The sequence below is a fragment of the Amblyomma americanum genome, chromosome 7, assembly GCF_052857255.1.
Source record: "Amblyomma americanum isolate KBUSLIRL-KWMA chromosome 7, ASM5285725v1, whole genome shotgun sequence".
Taxonomy (NCBI): Eukaryota; Metazoa; Arthropoda; class Arachnida; order Ixodida; family Ixodidae; genus Amblyomma; species Amblyomma americanum.
This window is the reverse complement of record NC_135503.1, coordinates 31,532,162-31,543,341: the sequence shown is the minus strand read 5'-3', so window position 1 is coordinate 31,543,341 and position 11,180 is coordinate 31,532,162. Positions and strand designations below refer to the sequence as shown.

The following is an 11,180-nucleotide window of genomic DNA, read 5'->3' as shown; positions in this document are numbered from 1 at the left end:
GCTAGAGGAGGACACCGACAGTCATCTGTTCTTTCTTTGACTTTTGGCTCCCGGAGTGGATTGAGAGAGCTACCAAGGCGGATTTGGAGCTACCACGTGCATAGCTCGTCACTGATTGGTCAGAACGGGCTGGTGAAACGCCAAACCAGACAGCCAGATTTTGAAAAGACTGCTGCTGCACGAGAGTCAGTCGTTTTGTGGAGTTGAAAGCTTCGGTTGCTGTTCGGCTGACTTCGTGTGCTTATTTCTTTAAAGGCCCTGGAACCAACCTCATGGATTCCCCAGAGGCTCGACGGCGAGGAGTGGAGGCGCTGTGGTGAGCGTTTTGACTGTGCGTTTCCTACTTTGAGACCCTGACACTGCCCAAAGGACCTAGGTATATTTTGTGTAATAAGGTAGTGCTGAACGCTGGCGGCGTTTCTGTTCCGCCCTGTAATAGCAGTACTCGACTTGGCGAATTCACCAGCTGCACAGGTATTTGCCTTTAGGTTTGCAAGTAAACTTTGTCGTCCGGTGCTTAAAAGGTATTCCCGTTAAGAACCTTGCCAAAAGGAAACACAGACGCTGGACGCGCGCGTCAACGACTCGGAACGCGGACTTTCAACTTGAAGTTAGCGTGTGTGTGTCGTTTTTTCCTCGCGTCTTGCCCACCTGCACAATCAGTGTAGTAAAAAAAAACGTGCGCAGCTTGTCGCCCTTACTGCGAAGTTGTTAATGGCCATCTAAATACCAGTAAATGACATACGCTTGGAAGCGTAAGTGCTGTATTTTTTTGCTCTGTGCCTCGATAGTAGGCCTGCTCGGTGCGGTGACGCATCTTCATTTACTGAATTACTCGAAGTCGATTGTGAAAACGAATGCTTTTCGACTTAGCGCATTAATCAGCGAAAGCTAGCTGACTGGCATTAGCGTCCGAGAGGTCCGGAGCTGCAGGCCCGTTTTGACGTTTCACAGGCGACTGTCCGGTTGGGCGTCTGCGCTCGCGAGCATACCCGGCCTTCTGCTTGAGGTCTAGGTTTCAACCGCGTTCCATGCACACTTCACGGACTCAAAGGCCCGCTTGCATGAAGCAAATAAGACTGTTAAATTTTATGTAATAAGGTAGTGCTGAACGCTGGCGGCGTTTTTGTTCCGCCCTGTAATAGCAGTACTTGGCTCGGCGAATTCACCGGCTGCACAGGTATTTGCTTTTAGATTTGTCACGTAAAATTTGTAGTCCGGTGCTTAGAAAGGTATTCCCGTTAAGAACCATATCAAAAGAGAACAGACGCTGGACGCGCGCGTCAACGACTCGGAACGCGGACTTTCAACTTGAAGTTAGCGTGTGTGTGTCGTTTTTTCCTCGCATCTTGCCCGCTTTCACTATCAGTGTTGTGAAAAAAACTTGCACAGCTTGTTGCCCTTACTGCATGCACTGAGCCACCGCGGCTGGTGGAAGGCACATAGCTGACTCATTTTGTCGGTGGACACCTGAATCGCGCAGTGTCAAAATACGGGAAGGTGGGAACGCGGCCGACCAGAATCGAATTCCTGATTCAGATCGTTCTGCATCGTGGACTGCTCGTTTCAGTCCGCTGCAGTCCAGGACCCGCTTGCTTGAAGCAGATTAGTCTAGTTCTCAAATAGTCTAGTTCTCAAATTTTTTCGCAGTTTTGACCACCTTGCTAGAAGAGGTGTAGACTCTTCGCTGGATTTGACGACTGCAAATGAGCCAAAATTTGGAGGACGCTTAAGCTTCGTTTTTAAGAGTAAGACGCGATAGCGTGTTGCAGCGTTGCCAAGGAGTGCACGGGACGCGTGGCCTGTTGACAATTAAGAAAGGATGCCTGTCGCATATCTCGGTGGACACCCGAACCGGACCGTGATAATGTTTTTGGGGAAAGGAAATGGCGCAGTATCTGTTTCATATATCGTTGGACGCCTGAGCCGCGCCGTAAGGGAAGGGATAAAGGAGGGAGTGAAAGAAGAAACAGAGGTGCCGTAGTGGAGGGCTCCAGAATAATTGCGACCACCTGAGGAGCTCTAACGTGCACTGTCATTGCAGAGTGCACGGGCGCCTTGCCGTTTTGCCTCCATAAAAACGCAGCCGCCGCAGTCGGGTTCAAACCCGGGAACTCCGGATCAGTAGCCGAGCGCTCTAACCACTGAGCCACCGCGGCGGGTCCGAACCGGGCCGTAAGGGAAGGAAATGACGCCTGCCACACAATACTCGCCGGACACCCGTACCGCGTCGTAAGTGATCAAAATCCCCTTGCCGCGCGGTTCAGGTGTCCACCGAGATGCGCCATTTTTCGCTCACGGCCAACGCCGCCGACGACACTGGCTTTTCTGGACACGAGCTCCTTAACGCTGTGGCGTTAAAACTGGTTCACTTTGCTGGTGGACACCTAAACCACGCTGCGAGTGAACGCGAACGCTGGCTATAAACAAGCTTTTAGTCGGCGTTCGTGGTTTCTCTCATGAGGCTGTGGTTGAGGTATCCACCTGCAAAGTGAGCTATTGTGTGTCCTTTCCACAGCTCCAGCGGAGAGTCTATACTGGGAATAAGGCTATAGGGAACCTGCGCTGCCTAGGGTGCCTAGATGCTACTTGTCTCTACTTTCTGGGTGTGGAAACCCTTTACACTACCCTGTGGGGCTGTTTCCTCCTCACAGGGGCATATTAGGTCCCTCGCGTTAGTTGCGTGCAGTGCGCTACGCATCTGGCACATTTTCTGTGCGGTCGCGTGGTGACTAATAGTGCTACTGATCTGGAAGTAGACAGTACATAATTGTTTCACTCGTGGCAGTATTTTTGCAGTTTTGAGCGATTTTATGCATGATGCACTTCCTAAGACTATATGATAATCGAGCTGCCGCTGTGGCTGAGTGGTACACGTGCAATGTGTACCGAGGCAGTTGTAATCGGGAGAAGAAAGGTTGCGACGCGTAACGAAAGTGAGAGGCTTCTAATGGGAAGAAGAAAGGCGGCGGAGAACGCACAAAACTTGCAATACTGAGGCGAAAACTGGCCATGCCCCTTTGCTTGAAGTGAGCTCGTAGTGTGTGCATGATGCAGCAGTCGGAGACCAAGTTAGAGGGACTGTGGTGTTCCCTCGTGTTCTCCCTACACTGTTAAAGGGCAACGGCTATTTGGCTTTGCTCGTGACAACACGCGCCGAAAAAATTGCCGATCGCGGGTCAAACCAGAGTGTCTGACCAACAGTTAACCCCAAAGTATGACAAGTAACAAATGAAAAACGCTTGTTTTCCAGACCAATTTCTGCTGGGACGGAGGTATAATACACTACTTATCTTTGCATCTTTATAATTATTTAAATTATCAGCCATAAGACGTACCTTTTTGCATTGATTTCATGGCTCGAAATAAGTAATCATGATTGCTCGAAAAGTAATCTAAATGTATCCGGGTCAAGAGATTGCAGTGGAATATGCTACGCAAGTTGCAAGAATGCTATTGTGAAAGAACACAGTGCAAAATGGACGCTACAGAAGTCAACCAACATGCATGAGTGCACCGACTATTCATTAGGCGTCGACTTTCTTGGAAAATTAGCTGTGAAAAATAGTATAATTCAGAGTAACTACCTCTAATTCACTGTTCAAACAATCCCTGGTACCACTCTGTCTCAGTAGAACACATTTCCTGAATTCCACGCGGCAGCTGCAGTTTTCTCTTGGAAACTGCGCACCGCCGCATTGCGCTCAATGCAGCTGAATGGGAGAGTGGAACCCAACATGCCCCGCCGAGAGCGGTGTCTTCAACCTGAAAGCGGCGCTGGTACATCGAGGCACCCTACCTAACTCTGACACCCAGCCCCACCTTGTTTTCAAATGAGTAATCGCATAATAGGACGGAGCAGACAATGCCTTTGGAGCATGGCCGGCACGATCGGTGGCTCCTAGATTTTCTGTTGTGTTCATAGTGTCTTTCTCGGCTTTACTGTTCCAAAGAGCAAAAGCTTTTCAAGATTTGTTTAGCAACACGTCTTGATCGCCGCAGTCACCTGGCAGCTTCGACACAGTCTGTGCTTTCTCAGCACTGCGGGAAACATGACGCCGTTGATGCTGCACTGCGGCTTTTGAAGTCAAACTCCTTTCGAGTGCGTTTTTTTCGCTCCAGTTTTTCTGAGAACGGCGGAAGAGTTTGCACAGTAGAATATGTGTACCCCGGCAAGGAAACACTCTGAAGCAACCAAGCTTCGTGCAAATGCATGAGGTCAATATTCAAAAGGACTTCCGCGAACTGCACGCGCTACACACAGAAAACTCGTTCAACATTTGTTCTGGTGCTTTTGGAAGACTGTGCTAGTATATTAACCAGGCCAAAATCTGTCCACTTTGGTTGCGCATAAGGTGTTGTAATTTTTAAAACACATGTAGTAAGTCTGAGGACATGTATAGAAACATGCTTGGACGTGAAATAAATGGCTGTCCTTGCGCCTCCATACATACATACTAGCTTACGATCGTTTGACTGCCATTACATGGCTTTTATCAAGGTTACCAATCTTCATGCTTTCTAGATTAACAGCGTGAATTCCACAGGTGCATCGTATATATCAAGCACCTGCAAGGCTTGCTTTGAGGGCACTGCAAGCATGACGCAGCACAGGACGCCGCCGTCGTAATACAAGACTATGGTAGCCACCCTGAAAAGATGCGCGCGTGGGGATGAAACAGTGATCATCTGCAGCAGACTATAGTCAGGCTGAGAACGTGCAACATTGGAAGTTGTTTCATTCAGTGTCACACAATGAAATAGTTATTCCGAGAAAACTGGAAAGACAAGTTTCTGTCTATCGTCTGTATCACTATACCAAATTTAAGGCTGATATGAACTTAACATGCCTTCCTCTGCCCCGTTAGTGCACTTGCTGCGGTTGACAATTAAGAGCACAAAGCATTTCTGACAAAATTAAGAAAGCCACACTGCAGCCGGTAACGGCATATTTACCTCAACAAAGCAAAGTGTCATCGTAAAGCACAGCCTACAGCAGCGCATTTGAATAGAGAAAATTTGTTTTGCTTCGATGTAAAACGAATAAAGCTATGTATCTTGAAGCAAATACTATGTGAAAGTTTTCGTGCCATGTACACAGGCATATACTAACACTGAAGCAACTAAAAAACAAATGCTCTGAGTGCAGTTGAAGCGATGTGGATTTTAGTTGTATCAGCGAGCAACACTGACTTGGTAAATTGGTTTTAGAGTGCACAGCTTACTTGTGCATTTCATCCGCTGTAGAAGCCTCGCGATGGTATAAAGCGGAGAGAATTGTCAATGGTCGTGCATTACGTCGCTTAGCATTCCCGACAAAATACTTGCTCTTTCAGGCATTGGCCGCTGGCTTCTCTGTGAACCTTACATGTGCCACGAGCGGCAAGGCCGCTTTCCGTTAAGAAAATTAAAGCTTGCATGACAAACCAATGAACTAATGAGGTGCATGTGGATTTGCCGTGCTCGTTAAACCACCTGAATCTATCTCGCTGCCGTTATTCTCCGCGCGTCCACACCAGAAACAAGTAGAAAACACACTTATCATAGCACTCTTCGATGTGGCATTTGGAAACACAGCAGTATGCTGACGATTTTGACGTTTCGTCGGTCACTATTCCATATTTCTAGCCACGGTAGCTGCCCCCGACATACCAAGCTGTGCAGGTGATGGCCGCTAGGCGGCATTAGTGTTAGGCGGGAAACTTCAGCGCAGGTCCCCTATAGACTGTGAATCTTAAATGCGGTCTAAACTCTCTTGGTTTTGACTTTATAGTGGACACTACAGCCGTGCAGTGAGAAAATGCAAAAGGGCCTCTCATAAGGTTGTGTTATCGTCGCGGTTGTGTCCCCTAAATGCTTTATTACAAAGCTATTACAGCTTTTGCTGTAAACGTGCACACACATCCGAATAGCAGCAATAGAAGTAGCGCGAAAGAATTTCTCCTCATGATGGCACAGTTTTGTGCGATTGTGTGCCCACAGAATGCAGTTTTCTGCAGCTTGAAATATTTTTTTGTAACTTAGTGTGAAAAATTCCTTCACCGGCTCATTAATGCAGCCGAACGCTGCGCCCAGCGGCGTTCAGCATTGTTCTAAGAACGCTTACTGTACACTCGTAATGAGTGGTTATAATGTTATATGGTAATTATGATTGTTTAAACCATGACCTACGGCGGTTTAACAAATTAGTAACGGTGCTGTAAATGTAGTAACACCATGGTAGGTGTTGCTTTTAAGCTGGTGGCCCAAGCGCACTGGGCTCAGCTTGCTTGTTGTGTGCTTCACTGCAGTTTGCTGGCAGCTCTTTTGTGCAAGTCAGTATTTTCCGTATTTTGCCCTAGTGACTAAAATCAAATATGCAATAGGGCATTCAGACACATCTGCTCCAGTAGTTAGCTGCAAATTGGCTCACGTCAGCAACTGAAGGCCTGGCTTTTGTTTTCTCCCAGAATCACATGCTGCGTGTGCTATGAGAGTGCATAAAAAAAGTGTGCGTTGTATTTCGAATGTCGCCTCTTCCTTGAGTGATCACTTCCTGTCATTTGCTCACAACCTGCATGCGTACTCGGTTTGTTTAATTCATGCATGAGTACTATAATACAAGCATACAACTATTACCTTTTTTTTTCACCATAATTCGAATGAAGTGTTAACATGGTCAGTAACATGCTGCAAGCAACTTCGTCGTTCAATACGCTGTGCAGGTTTTGAAATCGTTACAGTGCTGTGAAATTAATATATTTCATAATTGTTGATTGCTCAGTGCAGTATAAAATCCTTGACATTACAGTGATGTGTAGGCAGTGCACTCTTACACGCATCGTGCATTTGCTCTGAGATTTTCAATATTTCTTGCAGTTTTCCTTGTCTTCTCTAGTGTATGTGTGTGTTTGTTGCATGCTTCTGGTTGGCAGAAGACCCTTCAGTTTTCATTGGCTTTCTAGCCTCTCATGCTGTCACTGTTGGTGATGCTGAGCTTGTTTTGATCTTGCTTATTTCAGCCAAGAGATAAAGAATGAAATAAATATTGATATCGTCGAGAAGATTGAGGTATTGATGCAACTGTGGTTGCAAATGGGCATCGGAAGCAACGCTATCCGGAGCCGCCTTCTGAAAACTAAGTCTCATGTCCTTCGGCTCCTAAATGATATGTACGAAGGGGAAATTGAGATGAAGGCAAGGATCGTCGAGAACATCGAGAGATGCACTGCGGACGCACAAACACTCGCACAACAGCTAGGCATGGCATGTGAACTGGTGAGTGATTGGGCAGCATTAAGGGCTTCGTGTTGCAAAATGTCATTGTCAGCGTCCTTGACTGCGAGCGAAAAATTCATGAAAAATCCCCAGAGAAGCAGCCTGGGTAGAAGGTGGCCAAGGCCATTTAGGTCACGTGACCTTTTGAAGTCTTCACAACCTGCCCAGTGGATTGTGAGCAGACTGCCCACCGTGGCAGATGGCAGTTAAATTAAAGATTGGTCATGATGGGTTGCTCAGAAAGAGCAACCTGGGTTTCTCAAGCCCCACTTTTGGCAGCACCTCTCATCACAGAGCAGTGGTGCATTGCATAACACTGCACCAGGAGTGGTGCGAGAAGAGCCAGAAATCTATGAATGTAGAGTGACCAATTTCACATGTATGGGCAGTAACCCAGTAACGTTGTCACGTCACGCCCTTAAAGAGACAGGGTAAGCAAAAAAATATCTGGAAAAAATTACTTTTGTTTCATTTCTTGTAGGTTATTTTTCTTCTGCAACTTTTTCCAGTATCTCACTTTTTCCTGCTTTGTAGGCCGCCATGGTGGCTCAGTGGTTATGGAACTCGGCTGCTGATCTGAAAGATGTGGGTTCTATCCCGGCTGCGGCAGTCGAATTTCGAAGGAGGTGAAATTCTGCAGGCCGGCATACTATACGATTTCAGTACACATTAAAGAACCCCAGGTGGCCGAATTTACTGGAGCCCTCCACTACAGCGTTCATATTGAGACTTTAAACTCCCGTAAACCACAAACCTCTTCCACGGTTGTATATTTCTCTTAAAGAATAGCTTTGGAAAGGAGGAAGCAAATGGGCAGGCCACCTTTTTTGTAGAAACTATCTTACCAGCCATTTGAAACACAATTTCATTACCAGAACTAATGCTTCTTAATTCAGCTTGAGTAGAAATATATTCAGGAAGAAGCTTGGAGCTCTTAGGCTCCATGATAGCATTTTAGTCGCTCATGATTGCATCATCTGGGAGAGAGACTCCAAAAAATAGGCACCAGGATATTGACAGAAGATTCATAACATTCAATGACAGTTCTAGAGCCCTTTGGGCTGACTTGAAGCAGGAATTCTCCGCCGGCAAAGAGAAGTTGGATGGCAACACGTTTCCCTCTGCTGGCCAAGCAGCACAGCAAGTAAAAAAAACAAGCACAAAGATGAGTTGAATAACAGTTATGGAGGTCTTTTCTACGGAATAAACTGGATTCATTTGTGGGGGTTTAACATCCCTAAAAAAGAGGCAGTGGCTTAGCTCAGCTATGCCTGGATATAAGTAGCAAGACGTAACTTTTCCTGGCTGAGCTTGTTGTGGTCACTGTGCGTTTAGCAATGCGAGACATTGGGCTCCTTCTCAGCGGCAAGACATTGGGCTCCTTCTCGGCGGCAATGCTTTGTCTATTACGCTCAGCAGTCTGTCATCTGTTTGGTTAGCCGTTCCTCTCTGTTGGGGTGTCTCCACTGCTCTCTTTGCTTTCTCACGCTCATTCTCCCTTTGTTGAGTAGCAAAGCGCCAGGCGACAACCTCAGGATCGGAAGAGGTAATCTTCTGCCTATACCGCCATTTAGCAGCGGCTGGACTCTCCTTCTGTGCATCAATATCAAACGTTGTGATACAGCCGCCCATTACATCTCAGTCTTTTATACGCAATGTTACGCATGCGACGTGCGGTTTGGGTGATAGAGCAGCATGTGGCGAGGCGGTGATCAAGCTCTTGTCACACCTGTGGGGTCTCTCTGGTTACCGTGGTATCGACACATGCGCACAACTGTTCATCCGCGTGACATCACGCACGGCTGCGGTGGTGGAGTGGGCGCGTCGATGGCGAAGCTCACATTGCACCTGCTCCTTTGTGGTTGCCATGGTAACGGTGCATGCGCACAACTGCCCTCTCCGGAACACAGCGAAATGCTTGTCTGGTAGCCAAATGTAGCTCTTGGAACAAAAGACTCAAGCAATGAGGGATGCCATAGTGCAGGGCTCTGGAAATTTCGACCATCTGATGTTCTTTAACGTGCATTTACATTACACAGTTCACTGGCCTCTAGAATTCCGCCTCAATCGAAATTCAACTGCCGCGGCCGGGATTCAACCAGTGTCTTTCGGGTCAGCAGCCAAGTACCATAACGACTGAGCCACTGCGGCGGCTCTGTGGAATAAACTGGTCAGCAAATGTTGGCAAAGGCAAAAACAAGAATGTTTACAACATTCATATACAGTGCGAAATCATGGCTAATTCATATATGCAGAATTTCTCTTTCTCCACTTAACATTCATAGATTCCTAGAAGTCTCCTACCACTCCAGGCAGTGGCTTGGTGGTTATGGCACTCAGCTGCTGACACGAAAGACGCGGGTTCGGTCACAAAGTAAAACGTTGAAAACGATGTTATCTACACTGACTCCCTGAATGTGATTACAGCATTACACTCGAAAAATGCTGCCCCACCCTTAAAGGTCACAAAATATTATTGTCAGTATAATTTGCTGAAACTTGACATGCAAGTGTATCACAGAATACTGATTTCAAATATTTACCTGGAAGGAAATGCAAGGAAAAATAACATTCAAATTGGGCTAATTCTTACGTGCCTTTATGGTACTTTCTTGGTTAAAAGAAAAGCTTTAAAATATGTAGACATTTCTAAACATTCACAGCGCATCCTAAAGGTTTTTCTTAAAAACTGAAAAATTGCCATAAAGACTTGACCCAGTTAGGATGCTGTCTTGCCATGTATTTTTTTTCCAGGTGAGATATTTGAAATTGGTATTCTATGTTAAGGTGTTAAGTAAAACACAACTTGTAAGACCCTCATCCTCCCCTTTATAGGAGATGCTATACATAATGCGGCAGTAGCTGAAATACAAGGACAAATTAAATTGAGCGGTCTTGCTTTGTATAGCATGCGTAGCTTAGTGTCCGGAAATGTTGTAACGAAGTGTGTGGCCATAGAGAGCGAGCTTGGGCTTAGTCGTGCATATGTGCGCGTGCCATCTTTTGTCTTTTCTTTGGATTCTGCATAATTACTTTGCCCCCAATTACTTCCTTTTGTTCTCTTCCAGCCACCTGAAGAGATGCCCATTTTGGACAGAGAAACAAAAATTAGAGAGCTTGTGGAAAAGCTGAAACGAGCAAAAGAGTTCCGTAAAAAAGAAGCTCGCAAATTGATAGCAGAGGAGAAGGAGTTATGCCGCAGCTTGGAAGAAGTGCCTCATGCCTTGTCCGGCAGTACCTCTCTGCTGTCGGAAAGTGATATGCTTGAACTGAGCCGCCATGTGGCTGCTCTTCGGCAGGAAAAAGTGAGTCGTGTGCTACTTCCAACTCTGTGGTTTGCCCCCCCCCCCCCCCCCTTTTTTTTGCAGCATGCATGCCATCTTCGTCTCCTCTCCTATAGCACCCTTTTCCTTCAGTCAGTTCTTTGCCAGGAAGTGCCATAATGGTCAGTGAGTTGTGGGCTCGATGGAATTCACAGGCCTAAGTGGAAGTCTAATCGTTCAGCTAATCATCTTAAAAAAACTCTTAAATTTGATGTCAGCATTACGCTACACTTTCAATGCCTGGAAGTTACTTGAAAGCAGACCACTGCAAAGCCACTTGGGAGTTCATCAGTTCAGCACTCTTGTTCCATTCTGAACTTTCATTTTGAAAGGCATTGTTGTAAGCAGCAGCACAATACCCAAGCTTTTTTTTCCCATCGTTTCATTCTTCATAGCACACCATTCTCTCCTTAGAAATTTTCAGTTTCAGATTACTGATTTACATTGAACGCCTATTGTCATCTCTTGAGTGAATGTAGTATACAGTTAAACCTGGATGTAACGAACCTCTATGTAACGAATTCCTGGATTTAACGAAATTTTTGAATTCCCTAACGCCGCCCCCATTGAAGCCCATGTATTTTCGACCTCGATGTAACG

At 46.3% G+C, this 11,180-nt stretch overlaps 1 protein-coding gene across 1 annotated transcript in view; it reads left to right on the top strand.

Annotated features, from left to right (window-relative positions):
* The first annotated feature begins 121 nt into the window (after positions 1 to 121).
* Positions 122 to 11,180, top strand: part of LOC144098797 (protein regulator of cytokinesis 1-like) — a 41,566-nt gene continuing 30,507 nt past the window's right edge. The window contains exons 1-3 of the mRNA XM_077631667.1: positions 122 to 316; positions 7,002 to 7,257; positions 10,326 to 10,562. Coding sequence (XP_077487793.1) covers positions 273 to 316; positions 7,002 to 7,257; positions 10,326 to 10,562 — 537 coding nt within the window. The 5' untranslated portion in view covers positions 122 to 272. The remainder of the gene's footprint in view (positions 317 to 7,001; positions 7,258 to 10,325; positions 10,563 to 11,180) is intronic.